A 19,178-nucleotide genomic window follows, 5' to 3' on the forward strand; every position below is an offset into this window, starting at 1 on the left:
CAGAGCCATCCAGATCTTTCCCTGAGATTTCTCTCTCTCCCAGACCTGTTCCTAGACTCCTGAATTAAAAGCTAGTTAGCTGAGGCTTAGGGATCAGCCAGCAGCTGGCTGAAGGAGCTTTGAACCCTGAGAACTTGGGGAGACCAGTCTGCCAGAGGGAACCAGTGTTAGGGTTTCCTACTCCCCACTTTCCTTTCCTGACACTCCTACCTCTCCTTCCTTATGTGAACCCAAATAAATCATTTACTACTTTAGAATTCGCTGTGGTTGGTTTCTGATGCTAGGAAAGAGGACAGAAGATTTGGGGAGAATTACATCTCTCCCCAAAAGGAGAAGGCTAGTTCAGGATCCCAGGGATCCAAACTGCCTAACCCAAGGAACAACATCTCTCCTTGATAGTGGGGTGACCCCAGGTTTCTGAAGGGAAGTGACAGTGTGTGTCCTCCATCTCCCAGAACTATTCTCTGAAGAGACATATTCCCTCTGCCAGGGGGACAAGACTTGGCTACCTCTCTCCCAGAAAAAGAGAGAAGAATCCTCTCCCCCTCTTCCCATTTCCCTCTCTCCTTCAATTCCCTCCATCCCCCTCTCAATGGTTGCCCTCTCTCAATCCTATTACAACAGGCACATAGCCCCTGCCTTGGGGTGGCAGCTACATCAGGGAGTCAGCAGCTTTGGGAGCTCTTGTACATAGATGATAGGAGGGCCAGAGAAGTGGTCGGAAGAAGATTACAGGTTCCTTTTATTGGCACTGTGTGCAGAACCCTGTTATATTGCCCATATACAGTTCTGGGTCACTGTCCCAGGGGGGAAAGGAACATTGCATCGGTATTTGCTGTCATTGGGGAGCAGGGACCCCAGTCCCAGTCCCAGAGCAGTGGCCATACAATATCCTCTCTACTTCTACTTCAAATTTAACATAGATTTAAAAGTCAAGAAATGGACTGAAAAAATGAGCAAACAATGACAAAAAAAGGACTTGACCACAAAAGATTACTATGGAGACAGGGAAGATCAAGACACAAGCCCAAAAGAAGCCAGTGAAATCAGATCAATTACATGCAAAGTTCAAAGAAATGGCTACGAATTATAGTCGAGGTGTGAGAAGAATGAAGATGATGCTGAACTTCTAAACCGGGGACATTGGCTCCTACCATCAGTTTCCTTAGCTGCAGTGAGATAAGCTAGGTGGTTTAGTGGAAAGAGACTAGACCTGGAGTTAGGAAGACCTAGACCTGAATTCCAATGTGAATTCCAATGTGATCGTAGGCAAGTCACTTAATCCCATTTCCCTCAGTTTCTTTATATGTGAAATCAGCTGGAGAAAGAATGGCAAACTACTCTAGAATCTTTACCAAGAAAACCCCAAATGGGGCTCTGAGGAGTTGGAGATGACTGAAAACTGAACAACAACAGATCTATCATGCTTGCATTCTCAGATATGGTCAATATTTTTATTTGTTTTTCTTGACTAAACATGTTAGTTCTGAAAGAAAACTGGGTTTGTGGACAGTGATAAATATGGGGAGGAAAGTATTAGTAAAGCACTATAAAAGTTGAACCAAAGGAACAAAATGGAGATGCAGAAGGGGTCAAAATAGAGCAATTTATTGCAAACTGGTTGCATATATATATATATACATATATATATATACATATATGTTTTTTCTAATCACAAAACTATTAGAGGAAGTTCATATCTTCTTCTTTCTCCCTATTCCTTTCAAGAAAATGTGTTGATCAGCATTTGTAGATGAAGTTCCTCACTGAGAACTTTCTACCCCTCTAAAAATCATATACATAAATATATGTACATATCTGTGTATGTATATAAGTATACACACACACATATGTGTGTATGAAAGTAAAAACATACATATATGTGCATGCATATAGTTATTCTAATAATGTTATTACATAGAACAAATGATAGCAATACCTGTATAGAGTGTTATGTAAACCTTAAAAATTCATCTAAAAGTTAATTGCTATTATTAGCTAGGTAGACTTATGCAAGTCAGATAACCATTATAAATCTCGTATCCCAGTGTGCAAAGAGGGGACAAATAATATTGGCATAACCTGCTTCACAGAGTCTTCGAAAAGCTACGTAAGTGAAAGCTATAGGAACTATGTATTCAAAGAAAAAATGGAGTGATATGAAAGAATAGAAGAAAAAAGGAAGAGGGAGGGATTTATACAGTGAATAAATACAAATAAAATCATCATCATAATAGCTAATAGGAAGGAAGGAAACAAACATTTATTAAGCACCAACTATGCATCTGGCACTGTAATAAACACTTATAATTTTATTTTGCTTGAGCCTCACACAGCTAGTAAATACCTCAAACCAGATCTGGACTCAAACCTTCCTGAGGGAAAGGGGAAAAAACATCCAGACATCAGGCCTCTGATGAATTCAGTGACTTTAGAGATCTGATGGTAAAACATGCTTCCCTCCTGTTGGCAGAAAGATGTCCAGTTGCAAAATGCAAAATGAAGCATATATTTTCAGACATGGTCAACATCTTGGCTCGTTTTCCTTAACTTCTTTGCTACACAAGAGGATTCTCTTGCTGGGCTACTGGGAAGCAAAGATAGCAAGATGAAGAAAGAGTGAGAGAGGAATCATTAGGAAGTAATATGTGTAAAAAAAAAAGCCTCAGCAAAACATTAAAAAAAAAAAACTATATGCCTAGTCCCAATCCCTCTCTTTTACTTTTAATAATAATAATATCTAACATTTCTATGGAGCTTCAAGGTTTGCAAAGAGCTTTACCAATATTATCTCATTTTGTTGTGAAATAAAACAATCACATTATTTGCAAGTTACATGTAGAACACTACACTTTGCTGAGATTTTTTCTGTGATACTACTGGATGAGGTTGTCCACCCCAGAATGCAAAGGAATGTAGTCCATTCCTGTGAGTCATAGTATCTCCCAGTGCTAGGCTGCAAGGCTCATAATACAAAGGGGAGAGTCAGTAGATTATGGCGGCAAATGGAATCATGGTTGGTCATTGAGTTGATCAGAGTTCTTAAGTCTTCCAAATTTGATATAAAAATTGCTGTCCTGGTTCTGCTCACTTCATTCTGCTTCAGTTCACAGGTGTCTTCCCAGGTTTCTCTGAAACTAATCCTTTACTCATTTCTTATAGCAGAAGTATATTTGGGTATAGCTAGCTGGCTTAGTGGATAGAGAACTTGGCCTTTGGATCTTCCATTCCAAGCTGGTTTCGGATACTTCCTAGCTATGTGACCCTGAGTATTAGGAGAACATTATGAGACTGGCTGTAAATTAATAATTTTGTTAAATCAAAAGTAGTAGGAGAAAAAGATGGAGAAATAGGAGAGAGAGAGAGATGTTACTTTTCTTGCTGCTCCATTTAGGGCCCCCTATTCATGCTCCAGTCAGCAACCAACACAGAAGAGAAGAGAGCGAAATCCCCTCTTGCCTCAGTTTATCAAAACTTTTCTCCACCTAATAAGTCTCACACATCACATCTCCTGAGCCAACTGTGGCTTTTTATATGGCCTGGGCTGCCTAGAGGGGCAGTGTAGGGGGCAGTTCAGGGGACATCTGCCCTGCTCCCTGTCTCATGATCTTTTTTTTTTCTAAATCCTTACCTTTCATCTTTGAATCAGTACTGTGTATTGGTTCCAAGGCAGAAAAGCAGTAAGGGCTAGGCAATGAGGGTTAAGTGACTTGCCCAGGATCACACAGCTGGGAAGTGTCTGAGGTCAAATTTGAAGCCAGGATCTCCCAGCTCTAGGCTTGCTGCCTTTCAATTCACTGAGCCACCCAGCTTCTCCCTCATGATTTCTTGACTTTATTGCTGCTTTTTTCTGGCTTCCATTCTATTCTCCTGACCCAAATGTACTCAATGATTTCCTTCACTCACTGGGCAAGTGTAGCATACCAGGCATGTTAGCATCTTAGAAGATGTATTGATATTGTATCCTATATATTCATTTACCAGACACATGGTCAGATCAGTTAATGATCATTGTATAGAAGTTACAGTCCAAAGGGCAAGAGAATTCCTGAGTGGCCACAGGGTCCTAGCTCACACCTTGTCAGAGCACATTCCTTTACAAACCACATGTCAGGTTAATCTCCACCTCTTTGATCTCATCAGTGTCAATTCAACCAATGTTAAAACCTATGCCATGTTATGTATTCATTGATCACCTCCCAATCCACATTCCTAAAACCTCCAATAAATACTGGGGAACAAGTGTGAATCTCTCTCTTATATCCCTGGATCTTCTGATTGCTCTGTCCTATCTTATCCCTCCTGACCTCTCTTTCCTCATGATGCTGTCGCCCCCATGCTTCCTATTAATCTTCGGACACTCTTGTCCATAGGAAGCATTCAGGAATTGTTACTCCCCGTGTGTTTTCTTATTCCTCATATTTCCCATTAATTACTTGTCCATGGGAAATATTCATGGAGATTGCACCACTCCCCATGTGTTTTGACTTTTTGGTCTCTGAGTCTTTATTATTCACCTATTTCCTTCAGTCTCCTTTCTCCTCAGGTTATCACCCACAGGTAAAACATATAGGGATCACAAGTCGGTCCTTATAGCAAGTCACTTAGACACATGGAAGTTAAGTGATTTATGTTGGATCACAAACCTAATTAGTATCAGAGGTGGGATTTGAAGAAGTCTTCTAGACCCTAATTGGCTAGTCTTTACTCCTCTTCTGCCTTGGAACCAATAATTAGCCTTGTTTCTAAGACAGAAGGTAATGTGTAATTAGAATCTGCTCCCCAGGACTCAAAATCGCAGCTTCCCATGTTCCTTCTCACATTATGTCCTTATGCTTTGGAGATAAAGTTTGTATGTGACCCCACTCCATGCTCTTTTCCTGTGAATGGGGCTGGGAAAACTTCTCTTTACACAAGCTTTTACTTTTGTCTTTTTATTTTTTCTGCTTCAAGTGATTATTAATAAATCATATAAATATAATACTTGGAGTTATTGGATATTGATTTTAAATCTTATAGCAAGGTAAGAAAGAAAGGATGGAAGAAAGAGAGAAAGAAAGAGAAAGAAAGAAAGAAAGAAAGAAAGAAAGAAAGAAAGAAAGAAAGAAAGAAAGAAAGAAAGAAAGAAAGAAAGAAAGAAAGAAAGAAAGAAAGAAAGAAAGAAAGAAAGAAAGAAAGAAAGAAAGAAAGAAAGAAAGAAAGAAAGAAAGAAAGAAAGAAAGAAAGAAGGAAAGAAGGAAAGAAAGAAAGAAAGAAAGAAAGAAAGAAAGAAAGAAAGAAAGAAGGAAGGAAAGAAGGAAGGAAAGAAAGAAAGAAGGAAAGAAAGAAAGAAGGAAAGAAAGAAAGAAGGAAAGAAAGAAAGAAAGAAAGAAAGAAAGAAAGAAAGAAAGAAAGAAAGAAAGAAAGAAAGAAAGAAAGAAGTAAGGAAGGAGGGAAGGAGGGAAGGAAGAAAGAAAGGAAGGAAAAAGAGAGAGAAAGAAAGAAAAAAAAGAAAGAAAGAAAGAAAGAAAGAAAGAAAGAAAGAAAGAAAGAAAGAAAGAAAGAAAGAAAGAAAGAAAGAAAGAAAGAAAGAAAGAAAGAAAGAAAGAAAGAAAGAAAGAAAGAAAAGTTCCATCACATCCATACACCAAAATTTATTCAACCATTCCCCAAACATATAACAGGACTGGAAAGATATGTTAGGGTCAGCTGTGAGGGTTTTCAGGTTAAACAGAAGAGTATGTTTTCTCCTAGACAATAGAGAGCAGAAAAGTGAGATGTTCAGATCTGTACCTAAGAAAAACCATTTTGGTAGTTGAATGGAGGATGGATTAGAGAGGGGAAAGACTTGAGATGGAGAGACCAAGTAAGAAGCCCCTAAAAGGTGTAGGTGAAAAGTGATGAGAGCCTGTACTAAACTCTCATCACTCATGTGCTACACAGTCCAGGTCAGCTGTTGAATGCATTACTATAGGGCACCCATCTTTTAAATTAGTCACCAAATTAGATCTTAAGTGTACTCTACTACATTCTCCAAACTCACCTAGTTTCTAAAAGGAAAACACAAGACTGGGACACAGCACTGCTTATCTACTTGACATTACAATATCTGGTCATAAAGGAAGAAGGGTTATGGTTTCTAGGTAGAACAAATGGCATCATCACCTATAGCTAGTCAACCTGCTCATATTATTGAGAGATGACAGACAGGTCCCAGGATCATGGAATTCAGGGGTGAAAAAGCACCTCAGCAGTCCCTGGGTTCAACAACTCTGCTTTACTGATAAGGAACCTGAAGTCCAGAAAGGGGAAACAATGAGCCTTCTTGTGGTGGCTAGGAGGCATGGTCAATATAGCACTGGACCTTGAGTCAGGAGGATCTCCATTCAAATCTAAGTAGCTGTGTGATCTTGGGCAAAGTCACTGAAACTCTGCCTCTGTTTTCTCATCTTAAAATGGGGATTGGCATGGGCATTGTATTTATTATATTATAGAAGTGTTTCAGGCAAACTATAAGCAGGGAAATTCCTTTGCTCCCTCATATTCTTGTGACTCCTAAACCAAAACATCTGATAACTCCAATAAGACCCTGAGAAAATTATCCTCCTTAGATCATCCTTTAGATTTGAGATGGATAGGGAGACACACCTCCTTGATCTAGTAAGGATAAGTGATAAGGAATAGAGGAAAATGCACAGATTGTCTTTAAGTGGAAAGGAGGGGAATTTAGACACAAACCCTGGGAGAAGATTCTGGAAGAAGAGGAGAATCTTGGGAGTTTACTGAATTTAACAGTCTCTCCTGATCTGGCTTTCCTCCGAGCTGGTAAGGAGGATCTTTGCTTTGGCATTCCCTGGGAAAAGACTAATTTTGTGGAAAGATTAGGAATTCCTGGGTTGGAGAGCTGCCTTGGAGATGTGCCTTCCCCTGAAGTTCAGAGATCAATCTGTCAGAAACAACTTGGTTAAGGTAAACCCAAGGGTTTTGTCACCTGGGACTTTGAGTTCACCTAAGAAGCCAACCCCAGGCTTTGGGTAAGGACTCAGTACATCTGTGAGTCCTGCATCCTCAGTCTTTTAAAGACAATTTATAGTATATAGATAGTAAGATAGCTCTTTGGGGTCTAGATAAGATCTGGGAGTGAGTAAGAAGGGTTTGAGAAGACCAGAAGAGCAAACCCCAAGAGGGGGAGCATTGATTGGTGGGAGGAGCTATGGTTGTGTGTATTTAGGACTTTATTTATCATTTCTCTACCCTTAATAAACTTGGTTTTTTATCATTGCAAGGATTGTGCTTAACTGGCCCTGGGAGGTTCCTAGTTGGGTTTTTTTTTTCCATTTCCAATCCCTCTAGGTTCTTTCCATTAAACTATCTTCTTTTGGAGGTATCATCAAGTTGTATCTCAGACATCCATCTGTCCTCTAAACTAGGAGGGTCACCCCCTATGCCTTCAGGCAAACCTTCCCCCGCCCCCAACTCCATACCTCAGTGTATACCACTCTCGAGTCACATCTTCATTGTTGTAAAGAGTATAAAGACCCAAGAATTGGTGTCATTGGGAAACAGCTTTCCATCCATGCTGTTCCACCTAAGAAGCAGGCTTCCCTTTATGCTGCCCTCTTGGTCAGATTCAACATTATCTTCTAAATTAATAAATTTCTTTTTTTATTTTTAAACTAAGTTTCAGAGTCTTGTGAATCCTTGCAAAAGGTACCCTTCCCAAACCCCAGGTTCTACCTCAAGCCCCCCACCCACCCAAGAGGGATGATAATAATAGTACCTACCTCCTAGAACTGTGATAAAGATAAAATTAGATATTTGTTGAGTAAAACTTAAAGTGATATATCAGTGTCATTATTGTTATTATTACTATTATTGCTTGTTAGCCATAGTAGAGTCAGGATTCAAACCTAAGTCTGACTCCAAATCTCGTCCTTGTCATTACAGTGCATTTTGACTCCAAGAATTTCCACCAAAAACACAAGACGGGATGGAAACCAAATAACATTTGAGCCTGATGTCCTCCATAGCCTTATCCCCAAACCATAATTAGTATGGGACCACTGGGAGTTTGATCCAGTGGAGGAGTCTCTTTGGGAGAGACTGATTCTCCTTTATTTCAGTTCTCCTTACTACTCACAACCCTTGTCCCCTCCCTCTATTAAAAGGGATCTAAGCAGACTGTCTTCTGCTCTCCTACCTACCACTCAACTGAATTTGCCTCCAGGGTAACAGGGTTCCCAGCTTGTAGATTATGCCATTATCCCTATTCTTTTTGCAAAAAAGCTGTATGTCAGAAGCTTCCTGAGACTGCATCAACATGCTGATGCTTAATGCAGGATCCAGCAAGGAATTATCTGGCAAAGCAGAGGATGAAATGTGACAATAAATAGCATGATTGAATTAAGGAGATCTCTTTAAGCTTGAAATGAGAAAACACTTCCTGACTATAAGAATTATTTTGGAAAGAAGGACCCCCTGAGGAAAATAATACCAGAAATGAAGCATTTGAACAGAAACTAGGAAAAAAATTAAAAGCTGGTTCCTGTCATGTGTATCAGCAGCCATATTTCCCCCTTACACAACAATACTGAGTCATCTCTAGTTTAGGTTATCAGCCTACACTATCTAATAAGGAAGATTTATGGGAAAGATAACCATAAATCATGAAGTTTTTTGGTAGGAGAGTGGCTTAAAGAAAATATAGCATATTAGTACAGTCCACATTATTAAAACGTAATGAATCACTCCTTATCTATCAATCATATAATGCTCAAATGGGAATTCACCAGACAATCTGTGGACAGTTAGGAATTAGCTGCTTTTCGAAGAACCAATTAGATAGCAACAATTCCAAAAATGATATATTTATACAACAGTTAATTGACCATGGTAACATGTGCTGGTTTAAACAAGAGCCAGCTGATTATGCATCAGTGACTAGACAACAAATATATAATTTAGCTGTAATAAAGCTGGTACTTTTCAAGTATGTCACTGATCCGATGTCAAATATGCTGATTAGTGAGACAGCAGAATCTTGTATCCTGAAAGAAAGCTGTTGCTGCTATGGTCCACATAGAAATTTTAATTTATCTAAAACTTTCAGAGAGGAAGAATATAAATTTCCATTTTAACATCTTTACAGACAGTACTTACATTAGGTACAGCTTCCCATATATATATCGGTCAAATAATTTTATATAAAATTTATAAATAAAAGGTAACTTACTTTGTATTATTTGATATTATATACTTTTTGTTTTAATTAATTTTTATTTTATCATGAACTTAAATAACAAATAAAATAGTTTACATAGTAGAAGAGAAAGAGGCTTGTGTATGAAACTACAAGTCTCTAACATATACAATTTTATTTTCTTTTAAGATATATAATAAATCAGGCATGAGATTACATGCCTGTAATTTCAGCTACCAGAGGGGCTGAGACTGGCAGATATATTGGATTTGGGAGTTCTACAGCAGTGGGCTATATGAATCAGATGTTTGTAGTAAATTCAGCATGAATATGCTCCAGAAGCAGGTGGTCACTATGTTCCCTAAGTTGGAACAAATCAGTCCAGTAATGCAGGAGGTCAGAGCTCCCATGCAAATCAGTAAGGAGATAAGGCCAGCGAGTAGTCCCTTCTAACTTGAATAAGATAGCGACTCCCCATCTTTTTTTTTTAAGTAAGTATATAATAAGATGGACTCATAGCTTTCAAAGCTGTCCTGGTTTTCTGGCCTTCTTTTCTAATTAAAAAAGTCTCAATATTCTCTTTTCTCTATTTTCCCCTTCCTTCTCCCTCCCTCGTGTCTTTTCCTTTCTTTATTTCATTTTTTTTTCTGGCTACCTTATTACTACCTGAAAGCTATGATCAAAAAAGGAACCCAGACATAATTTTTCAAGAAATTATTAAGGAAAACTGCTCTGATGTCTTAGGTCCAGTGGGTAAATTAGAAGCTAAAAATAATTCACCTTCTGAAAGAGATCCTAAAACAAAAACTCCTAGGAACACTATAGCCAAATTCCAGAGTTTCCAGGTCAAGTTGAAAATATTGCAATCAGGGGACAGCTGGGTAGCTCAGTGGATTGAGAGCCAGGCCCAGAGATGGGAGGTCCTGAGTTCAAATGTGACCTCAGACACTTCCTAGCTGTGTGACCCTGGGCAAGTCACTTAACCTCCATTGCCTAGCCCTTACCATTCTTCTGCCTTGAAACCAATAATCAGTATTGATTCCAAGATGGAGATGGAAGGTAAGGGTTTAAAAAAAAAAGAAAAAGAAAATATTGCAATCAGCCAGAAAGGTACAAAATATCATGGAGCCACAGTCAGGATCACACAAGATTTAGAAGCTTAACATGTTGTTCCAGAGGATAATGGATCTAGGATTACGCCAAAGAATAATCTACCCAGCAAAATGGAGTATAATTCTTTGAGGGGGAAAAAATGAAGAATGAAATAGAGGATTTTCAGGCATTCCTAATTTAAAATAACAAAACAAAACAGTGCTAATTAGAAATTCCAACATTCAAACATAGTGCTCAAAAGAAGTCTAAAAAAGTGAAAGAGAAAAACATAAGAGACACAAAAAACTGTTTACATTCCTATATGGAAAATTGATGCATGTAATTCCTAAGAACTTTATCAGTATTAGGGCACTTAGAAGCAATCTACATAGAGGGCATGGATGTACATCAATTATGTTGGGATGCTCTAAAAAAGATGAAGGGATGAGAATGAAAAATGAACTGGAAGAAGGAAGAAGGGAAAGGTAGAAATGGGGAAAATTCTTATAAAAGAGGCACATGAAGGGCATTTACAATGGAGGGGAAATTGAAGGTGGTGGGTAATACTTGAAACTTTGTCATCATAAATGGTTCAAAGAGGGGAACTATAGACACATACAAATGTATACACATACACACATGCACTCAATTGGGTATAGAAATCTATCTTACCCATCAGGGAAATAAAAAAGGAAGGCAATAAGAGAAAGAAGTGGGGAATGATAAAAGAAAGGGAGATTAAGGGATTCAGTGGTCAGAAGCAAAACAGACTTTTGAGGAGGGACATGTCAACTGTATTTTTGGAACCCCAAGTTTGCCCCTGTCCCCTAAGAGCTTGTCTTAAGGGAAGTCCTTTTTGTCTTAGAAGTCCTCTCCCTGGAAGCCCAGCCCCTGGCTGAAATCTTCCTTTTGTATCCATTATAAAGCCTCAGCCTCTCCCTGATAAACCAGCCCTGGACTCCTCATTTTCTTGTGGCCATTATAAAGCTAATCAATCATATTCCCTCTCCTTTATTTCCCCAAAAGTATATAAGACTCCCAAGTTCTGTTACTCTTTGGAAAATCATCTTTGGTGGTGCATTTTCCCAGAGACATTGTTTCCAGAGTTGCAGAGCTTTGGCTCTAGGCGGCATTAAAGGCTTGACTCTTTGTGGCAGCTGAATATTGAACACTGTTTCTTGTCCTGATTAAAAATTTGATCTTGTTGACTATTTAAATGGTTCTGTTTTTCTAAGTTGACAGACAGGATAAAAAGAGAAGAAAAAAATAAACAGAAGAAAATGGAATAAAGAGAAATACAGAGTTAGTAAGCATAAGTGTCAATATCAATGAGATGAACTCACCCTTAAAAATGGAAGTAGATAGCAAAATGAATTAGAAACAAAAGAATAAGTTGTTTACAAGAGATACACTGAGACCAAAAGACTCACACAGCTGAAGTAAAAAATGCAGGAGTAGCAATCATGATCTCAGACAAATCAAAAGCAAAAATGAGCCTAATTAAAGAGATAATCAGGGAAATCACATTTTAATAAAAGTATAATAGACAATGAGGTATTGTTAAAAATTTTTATAGCAAATTTCTCTGATAAAGACTTCTTTTCTAAAATTTATAGGGAACTGAATCAAATTTATAAAAAATAAGATCCATTCCCAAATAGATAAATTGTTAAGGCATATGAACAGGAAGTTTTCAGAACCTGAAAAAAAATGCTCTAAATCACTCTTGATTAGAGAAATACAAATCAAAACAACTCTGAGGTACCACCTCAAAACTGAGGACCAAGGACAATGCTGGAGGGGATGAAGGAAAACAGGTACATTAATGAACTATTGGAGTTGTGAACTGGTCCAACCATTCTGGAGAACAATTGAGAAGCATGCCCAAAGAAAGGGCTCTAAAACTGTGAATACTCTGACCCAGCAATACTATTACCAGATCTGTACAAAAGAGATCAAAGAAAAAGGAATAGGATCTATATGTACAGAAATATTTATAGCAGCTCATTTTGTGGTGGTCAAGATTAAGAAATTGAAGGAATGCTCATCAATTGGGAAATTGTGGCACATCCTTGTGATGGAGTACTATTGTGCTATAAGAAATGATAAGGGGAGTGATTTCAGAAAGACCTGGGAAGATCATGTGAACTGATACAAAGTAAAATGAACAGAACTAGGAGATCATTGTACTCAGCAATATTGTAATAATGAGTAATTGTGGTTGATATAATAATCCAAGGTATTCTGGTCAATACAATGATCCAAGACAATTACAAAGGCCTCATGATGAAAAATTCGACTTCCAAAGAAAGAACTGATGAACTCTGAGTGCAAATTGAAGTTCAGTTTTTTCATTTTATTTTTCTTGCTTTATAAAAAGTTGTGATTTGGCTTATATGGAAAAATGTTTTGTATAATTTCACATATATAATTTATATATTGCTTGCCTTTTTGTAAGAAGGGGAGGGGTAGAAGGGAGAAAGAGAATTTGGAACTCAAAAATTAAAAAAAAATTTAAAATATTTTAAAGAAAAAAGCAGAGTAATGAATAACTTCCCAACTAACCAAGATGATAATTTATCCTTCAAAATGTAGATGAACCCATAGGAGGAAATTCTCTCCTGGGGCTGTTTTCTTATTAGCATGGAAGAACTAACTGCTGGGGTAGAAATGTTGAGAAGCTTGAAAGGAAGTGACTACTTCCTTTTTTGAGTGTGATGAGAGAATAGCTAGGCACATTTTGAATGAATTTGGGGGAAGTAGATTTAAAAAAAATTATATTTTATTTTTTTCCCCAATTACATGTAAAAACAATTTGTAAAATTAAAAAAAAAACATTTTGGATTCCAAATTCTCCTACTCTCCCCATTTCCTAAGACAGTGGTAAGCAGGCTATAGATTTTATATTTGTAATTATGTAAAACATTTTTCCATATTAGTCATTTTGAGGAAGAGATTTCAAATTTTAAAGAAGAGGCAAAAGAAGAAAGTGAAATAGAAAGTGTTTTAAAAGGTCTGCAATAAGTTGTTTTTCTGAAGGCGATGGCATTTTCATCATGAATCTCTAGAACTGTCTTGAAAGATTGTATTGCTGCTGATAACTTAGTCATGCATAGTCCTCCATCAAAAATATTGCCATTACTGTGTACAGTGTTTTGGTTCTGCTTGTGTCACTTTCCATTAGTTCATTTAAGTCTTTCAGGGTTTTATGTAAAAATTCTACTTGTCATTTCTTATAGCACAATAGTATTTTGTTATACTCTTTTACTACTTCTTCAGCCATTCCACAATTGATGGATAGCACCTCAATTTTTAAGTCTTTTCTAAGACAAAAAGAGCTGCTATAAATGTTTTGTACAAAAAGATTCTTTTCCTTTAAAAAAACCTTTGGGATAAAAACCTAGTAGTAATATTGCTAAATTAAAGGGTATGCACACACAATTTTAGCACCCTGTGGATATTAGTTCCAAAATGCTCTCCAAAACAGTTGGATCAAATCACAATTTCCACCAATAGTGCCTTAGTGTTCCTGGGTGAAAGTCTCATGTGACAAGGGCTAACTTGGGGTTTCTAGATTCCAAATTGACAAACCTTTCTTTATGTTTTTCTTTCTCCTTCCTTCTTTCCTCCCTCCCTCTCTCTCCATTTCCCTCTTTCTTTCTCTGTCTTCCTTCCTTTGTTCCTTCATTCCTTCCTTCCCTTCTTTCCTTCCTTCTTCCTCTCCCTCCTCCCCCAAGCCTTCTTTTATATATTGTTTTCCTCCATTATAATGTAAGCTCCTTGAAGGCAAGGACTGTCTCTGGCTGTATTTGTATTCTCAGCCCTTAGCCCAATGTCTAACTCTTAGTATGGGTTTAATAAATGCTTGTAGACTTGATTAATGGATTGAACTAGATAATCTCTGAGGTCCCTTCCAATTGTAAAATAATGGCCATATTGTGGTTTGTAGATGACAGTATGGCTTTTTGAAGACTAAAATAAAAGTTTAGTTTTTCTAAACATGAATATCCTTCCCATGATGCTATGTAGGAATGAATTATAGAACAGAAGGGTGACAACATTTATACATGATTGGTATGCCTAGGCTTCCAGGATCTTGTTATGGATGTCTTGTAGCTAAGAAGAAACATAAAACATTGGGGGAATGTAAAGGAGTTTGAGCTGGTCATTTAGGAAGAGGGGAGGACGACAGAAAGTCAGCTCAAGTACTGCACTAGCATCCATAAAATGAACCAGAACACGGTTCCTTATAGACTGGGTAAATGCTATATCAAGAACTTAAGCAAAGATGTGGACTAGGAGAAAAATGCTCAGACAGGCTATAATCTGTTACCTAGGCCTATGAAATGCCAGATCCATTGAAATATTTATTGGAGTACACTGAAAATATACAACCAATTTTAAAATGAGGACATTTTATCTTTTTTTTATGTCTTGTTTTTAAAGAGGATCATAATTATTTATATTTTAAATTTCCTCAGGAAAATTGTTTCCTAGTGATTTTTTCCTATGATGAAATTTATAGATGGTCTAAAAAATCCCCCAAGAATAACTCTGCATCATTCATTAACCTTTGATGGGTTTAAGAAACCAAAGGGGGATAGGTTATAAATTGTTCCTTCCTTTAATCAAATAATTTCCTCCATTATACACCAAACTAGGCAAGTCCTTAGGGCAGTACTTTCTCTAATACTAAATTCCACAATTTTAAGAATGCATGGAGGTTTGGAAGAGAACTTGGAGGAAATTACAAGATGATTAAAAGATCTATTAGAATTTTTATAAGACCTATTAGAATTTAGAGAACTGAGATGACAATATAGTAATTAGCTTGGGGCCATTTAGTTTGTGTAGGGACCTGAGTTGTATGCAGGAACTCTGTACTAATGGGGATCCATTTGGGGGCACATAAAAATATGGACATAAAAGTACATACTGATCTGAAGTGTCTTCTATGGTTTTAACTGGTCATTTGGTTTTGGCTGGTTAGCCTCAATTTAACATTCATAAGGTACCAATCTTCATTGATGGACAGTTTCTTCACCCAAGAGTTTCCTATACGTGAAACCAGAAGTCCAGGTCCTATCTCTCTCTATATAAATATACACATATCCCCAGGCACCATAATTGTCCCTAGTCTCTTACCTTCATTGAGAATATCTGTATTTTTTCCTTTTAGCTACTATGGTGTTTTTCACTTGAGAGACAATTTCTTGTTTTTTTTTCCCTTAGATCTTTATATTAGTTCATTGCACACAGCAAATCCTTTGTGTTGATCGGGGATGGGGATAGTTGGTGTGGAGAACATCAGTCCTTGACTGCTGCTGATGTTCCAGGGGATCTTGTGTTGGTTCATAACTATTTATTAAGGTCCTACTATGTGCTAGGTTATTGTTCTAACCACTGGGGATACAAAGATAGGCAAAGAGAGTCTCTACTCTCAAGGAACATTACAGTCCAATGAGGAATACAATATGAAAGCACAACACAAGCAATGTGCCCCTGTGGTGGAAGGGACAAGACATACTGGGATTAGAAAAGAGGTAGAGGCTTAGAGTGGGGCAAGAGGGCAGCTTCAGAGGACTGCGAAGGGAAGGGAGTGAATCTCACCCTGAAATGTCCATCACTTTACCTGGGCCTAAAGTTACCCTTCTCCCATTTCCTTGGAATACAGCACCATTTCTTTCATTTGTACTCTCTTACCTAAGGCTTCTTTTTTCATTTATGTCTTCATGTGGTATCCTAGAACTTTTAAATTGAAAGGGATTACCTAATTCATAGTATCATTGATCATAGTCTTAAGGATTTTCAAAGGCTAAACATAAATAGTCCAGTGGTTTCTAACACAAATAGAAAGGGCCATATGTGGCCCACCAACTTGGGTGTTTGATAGCTCTGCTCTAGTCCAATGTCCCTCTCACATATGAGGAAATAGATCCTAGGAAGTTAAGTACTTTTTATAATGGAGAAAACTCAAGTCTACCTTTGACTGGGGAAAGTGTCCAGTAATATGACTCACTAGTGATGGAGTTAAGCTAAGAACTCAAAGTCACTTGGGTCCTAGATCACTGGTGGCCCTAGATGCTCATTGCCTTCTTGCATTCCATCTTCTGTGTCCTAGATCACTGGTGGCCCTAGATGCTCATTGCCTTCTTTCATTCCATCTTCTGTTCCAGAGCTTGGGCTTTTCTTTGCTTCCTCTCAACTCCTCTACCCACAAAATCAATAAAAGGAATAAAGGAGAGTAAGTAAAAAATGTTAAAATAAAAATAGAGTATGGTCACATCTGACCACCTCTACATTTACCTTAGAGTAGTTCGCTAAGATTTTGTCATTTTTAAATTTGGTTGGTTTGACATCATTTATTTAGCCTTTATTAAGCCTCTACTATGTGTCAGGCACTGTGCTAAGCACTGGAGATTCAAAGCAGGCAAAAGATGGTGGAGCATACAATCTAATGGATCACATAGCCTATCATAAAATCATCAAAGCTGAAACAAGGTTGGGGCAAAGTCCTTGGCATTAGCTTCTGCAACGTAAAGCTAAGGACACAGAAAAGAAAAATGTTAATTACTATTCTGTAGTCATATTATCTCTTTAGTTTGGGGGAGGTTACAATTTTAACCACTGTTCTCTATTTATTGGTTATATACTAAAGACGTATTATTTTTAACATGCTAAAGATGAACAATATTAATTTGGAAGGTTGCAAGGTATGGGGGATAGACAAGGAAGATCTGATTTTAAGCCCGATCCTGATAAATGCCAGGTGGATACATCACTTTTAAATTTAAATTTTAATTTTAAATTAAAGACCAGGTTTTCAAGCCCTACTCTGGGAAATCCTAGTTGGTTAAGTCACCATGACTCAATACCTACCCCCCAGGCAGCTACCAGAAATGCTGATATTCATGGATGGAATTTTCATACCATGAATTCCCTAAAACTACGAAATCATTGTTCCAAGGTTGTGGTGGAGGTTGTTTTTTTTTTTTAACGAGTCGATATGCGTTTAATAGGAGTATTAATAAAAAATATCCCATCGGTACCTGGTCACCAAACCTTTTTGAAATCCTTAAATCCCCTTTTCGGCTTCCCTCCACCGTCCCCCCCCCCCTCCCCACCCCGGAGATTTTATCTAAAGTCCACTTGGGCTGTAATTCCATTTAAGCCTTCTGGTTTCAGTTTTGCAATCATCTCGTCGGTTCTATTAAAATGTGGCAGATGTAGAGTGCTTTGTAGTTCAGGAAAGAAAGCTTTCTAGAAGTAAAAGTCTTTGATGCACATGGTGTCTGTAACACCAGTGGGGCAGGTGCCTACCATTTCTTAGGCTTTTGCAGAACTATCCTAGGTGGATCGGTGCTAGGAAAGGCCTGGAGGATTTTCTCCCCAGAGGGGGTTCAGACAAAGTCACCTGCAGTCGGAGGGGAGTTCACTCTCCAGGCGCCTTAACCCGCCGCTGCGTTAGGAGGGTGCAAAGTGCTGTGGGGAGGAGACTCCCCGCCGGCTGGAGGGTGACCTCTGCACTCTGGTTTCCGATGCCCTCAGAGTGGGCCGGTCAAGGTCAGCGCCGCTAAGTTTTCTGGGTCAAAGTCATTCCTTCGGGCAGCATTCCAGCCCCACCCGTCAGGCAGGGCAATTAGGCGTAGCCTGCGGGCACCGAAACGCTCTCCAGCTCACCTAGACGTACGCATGCACGCACACGAACATACAAACACACCCTCCTGTACAGTGCACCACCCACCAGGGGAACTGAGCGACATTGGGGGGGCGAGAAGACGCGAGGGCGGTGGGTGGGAGAGATAGCACCGCACCGCAGCGCATGCGTAGAGCGCGGGGAGCCCTCCGCGTCGGGCGAGGCTAAGGGGCACGTCACGCAGGGGGGTGGGGGGAGGAAGGGGGAAGAGAGCGAAGGGGGCGCGAGGCAGGCGCGCGGCGTCCTCGGAGGCTCGCGCCCGCCCTCCCCCTAGCCCCGCGCGCCCCGCGCGCCCCGCGAGGGTGAAACGCTTTCTCCCGGCATGCAGCGGGGGGAGGGATTTAACACCAAGATGGCGGACAGCCCGGATGAGTACGAGAAAGAAGCGGGCTGTGTCCCCATTCTCCATCCCGAGGTGAGGAGCCGCGTCGAGGCTGGGGGTTGGGTGAGAAGGGGAGGCCCAGGCTTATCTCCCTCGGAGCCTCCCCCTCCCCCGGGCCTCTCTTCCCGGGCTGTGGACCAGCGGACGTGTGCGGCAGGGCGCTGGTCCTGGAGGAGGCGGAGGCGGGGGGAGGGGGATGGGGGGAATGAAGGAGCCCCGGGCCAGGGGGAGGAGGGAGAGTAAGAACTTGGGGCGGGGGTCGGCCTGATGGGGTGGTTGGGGGAAGGGAGTCTTGAGGGAGGGCGGCGGCACTGGGCGGGGGGGCGGGCCCGCTGTTGACAGCGGAGGCAGCTGAAACCCCTGTGGGGACGGAGGGGGAGGAGGAGGAGGAGGAGGAGGAAGCAGCGCCTCCGGTTCTGGCTTCCTCTCTCACGGCAGGATGACAGCCGGGCTCGCGTCCGGGGGGAGGGGCTTTGGAGGGGGGCGAGCCCCATCAGCATAGTAGGATTTCCCACCCCCACCCCTCTTTAGACTGGTTGTTCTTCACCCTTTGAATTGGGAGGCTGTAAATGAGTCAAGCCGAAAAGCATTTATTAAGCGCCTACTGTGTGCCAAGCCTGCCCCCCCCCCCCCCCCCCCGGTGTGTGTGATACAGAGAAAGGCTTCCTTATCCTTAGGGGCAACACGCATTAATTAAGGACTTACTCAATGCCAAGCCTTAGTGATATAAAGAAGGACAAAAATACCTTTCCTGCCCTCAGGGTCAACATGAATTTAATAGGAGCTTGAGCCCTGTATGCCTAGGGCTTAGTGTACAAGGAAAGGCAAAA

General features: G+C 39.8%; 1 protein-coding gene across 1 annotated transcript in view; it reads left to right on the top strand.

The window, feature by feature from the left end:
- The first annotated feature begins 18,120 nt into the window (after nucleotides 1–18,120).
- Nucleotides 18,121–19,178, top strand: part of ZDHHC17 (zinc finger DHHC-type palmitoyltransferase 17) — a 114,050-nt gene continuing 112,992 nt past the window's right edge. The window contains exon 1 of the mRNA XM_001363772.5: nucleotides 18,121–18,381. Coding sequence (XP_001363809.1) covers nucleotides 18,289–18,381 — 93 coding nt within the window. The 5' untranslated portion in view covers nucleotides 18,121–18,288. The remainder of the gene's footprint in view (nucleotides 18,382–19,178) is intronic.

This window comes from Monodelphis domestica, chromosome 5 (genome assembly GCF_027887165.1).
Source record: "Monodelphis domestica isolate mMonDom1 chromosome 5, mMonDom1.pri, whole genome shotgun sequence".
NCBI classification, from domain to species: domain Eukaryota; kingdom Metazoa; phylum Chordata; class Mammalia; order Didelphimorphia; family Didelphidae; genus Monodelphis; species Monodelphis domestica.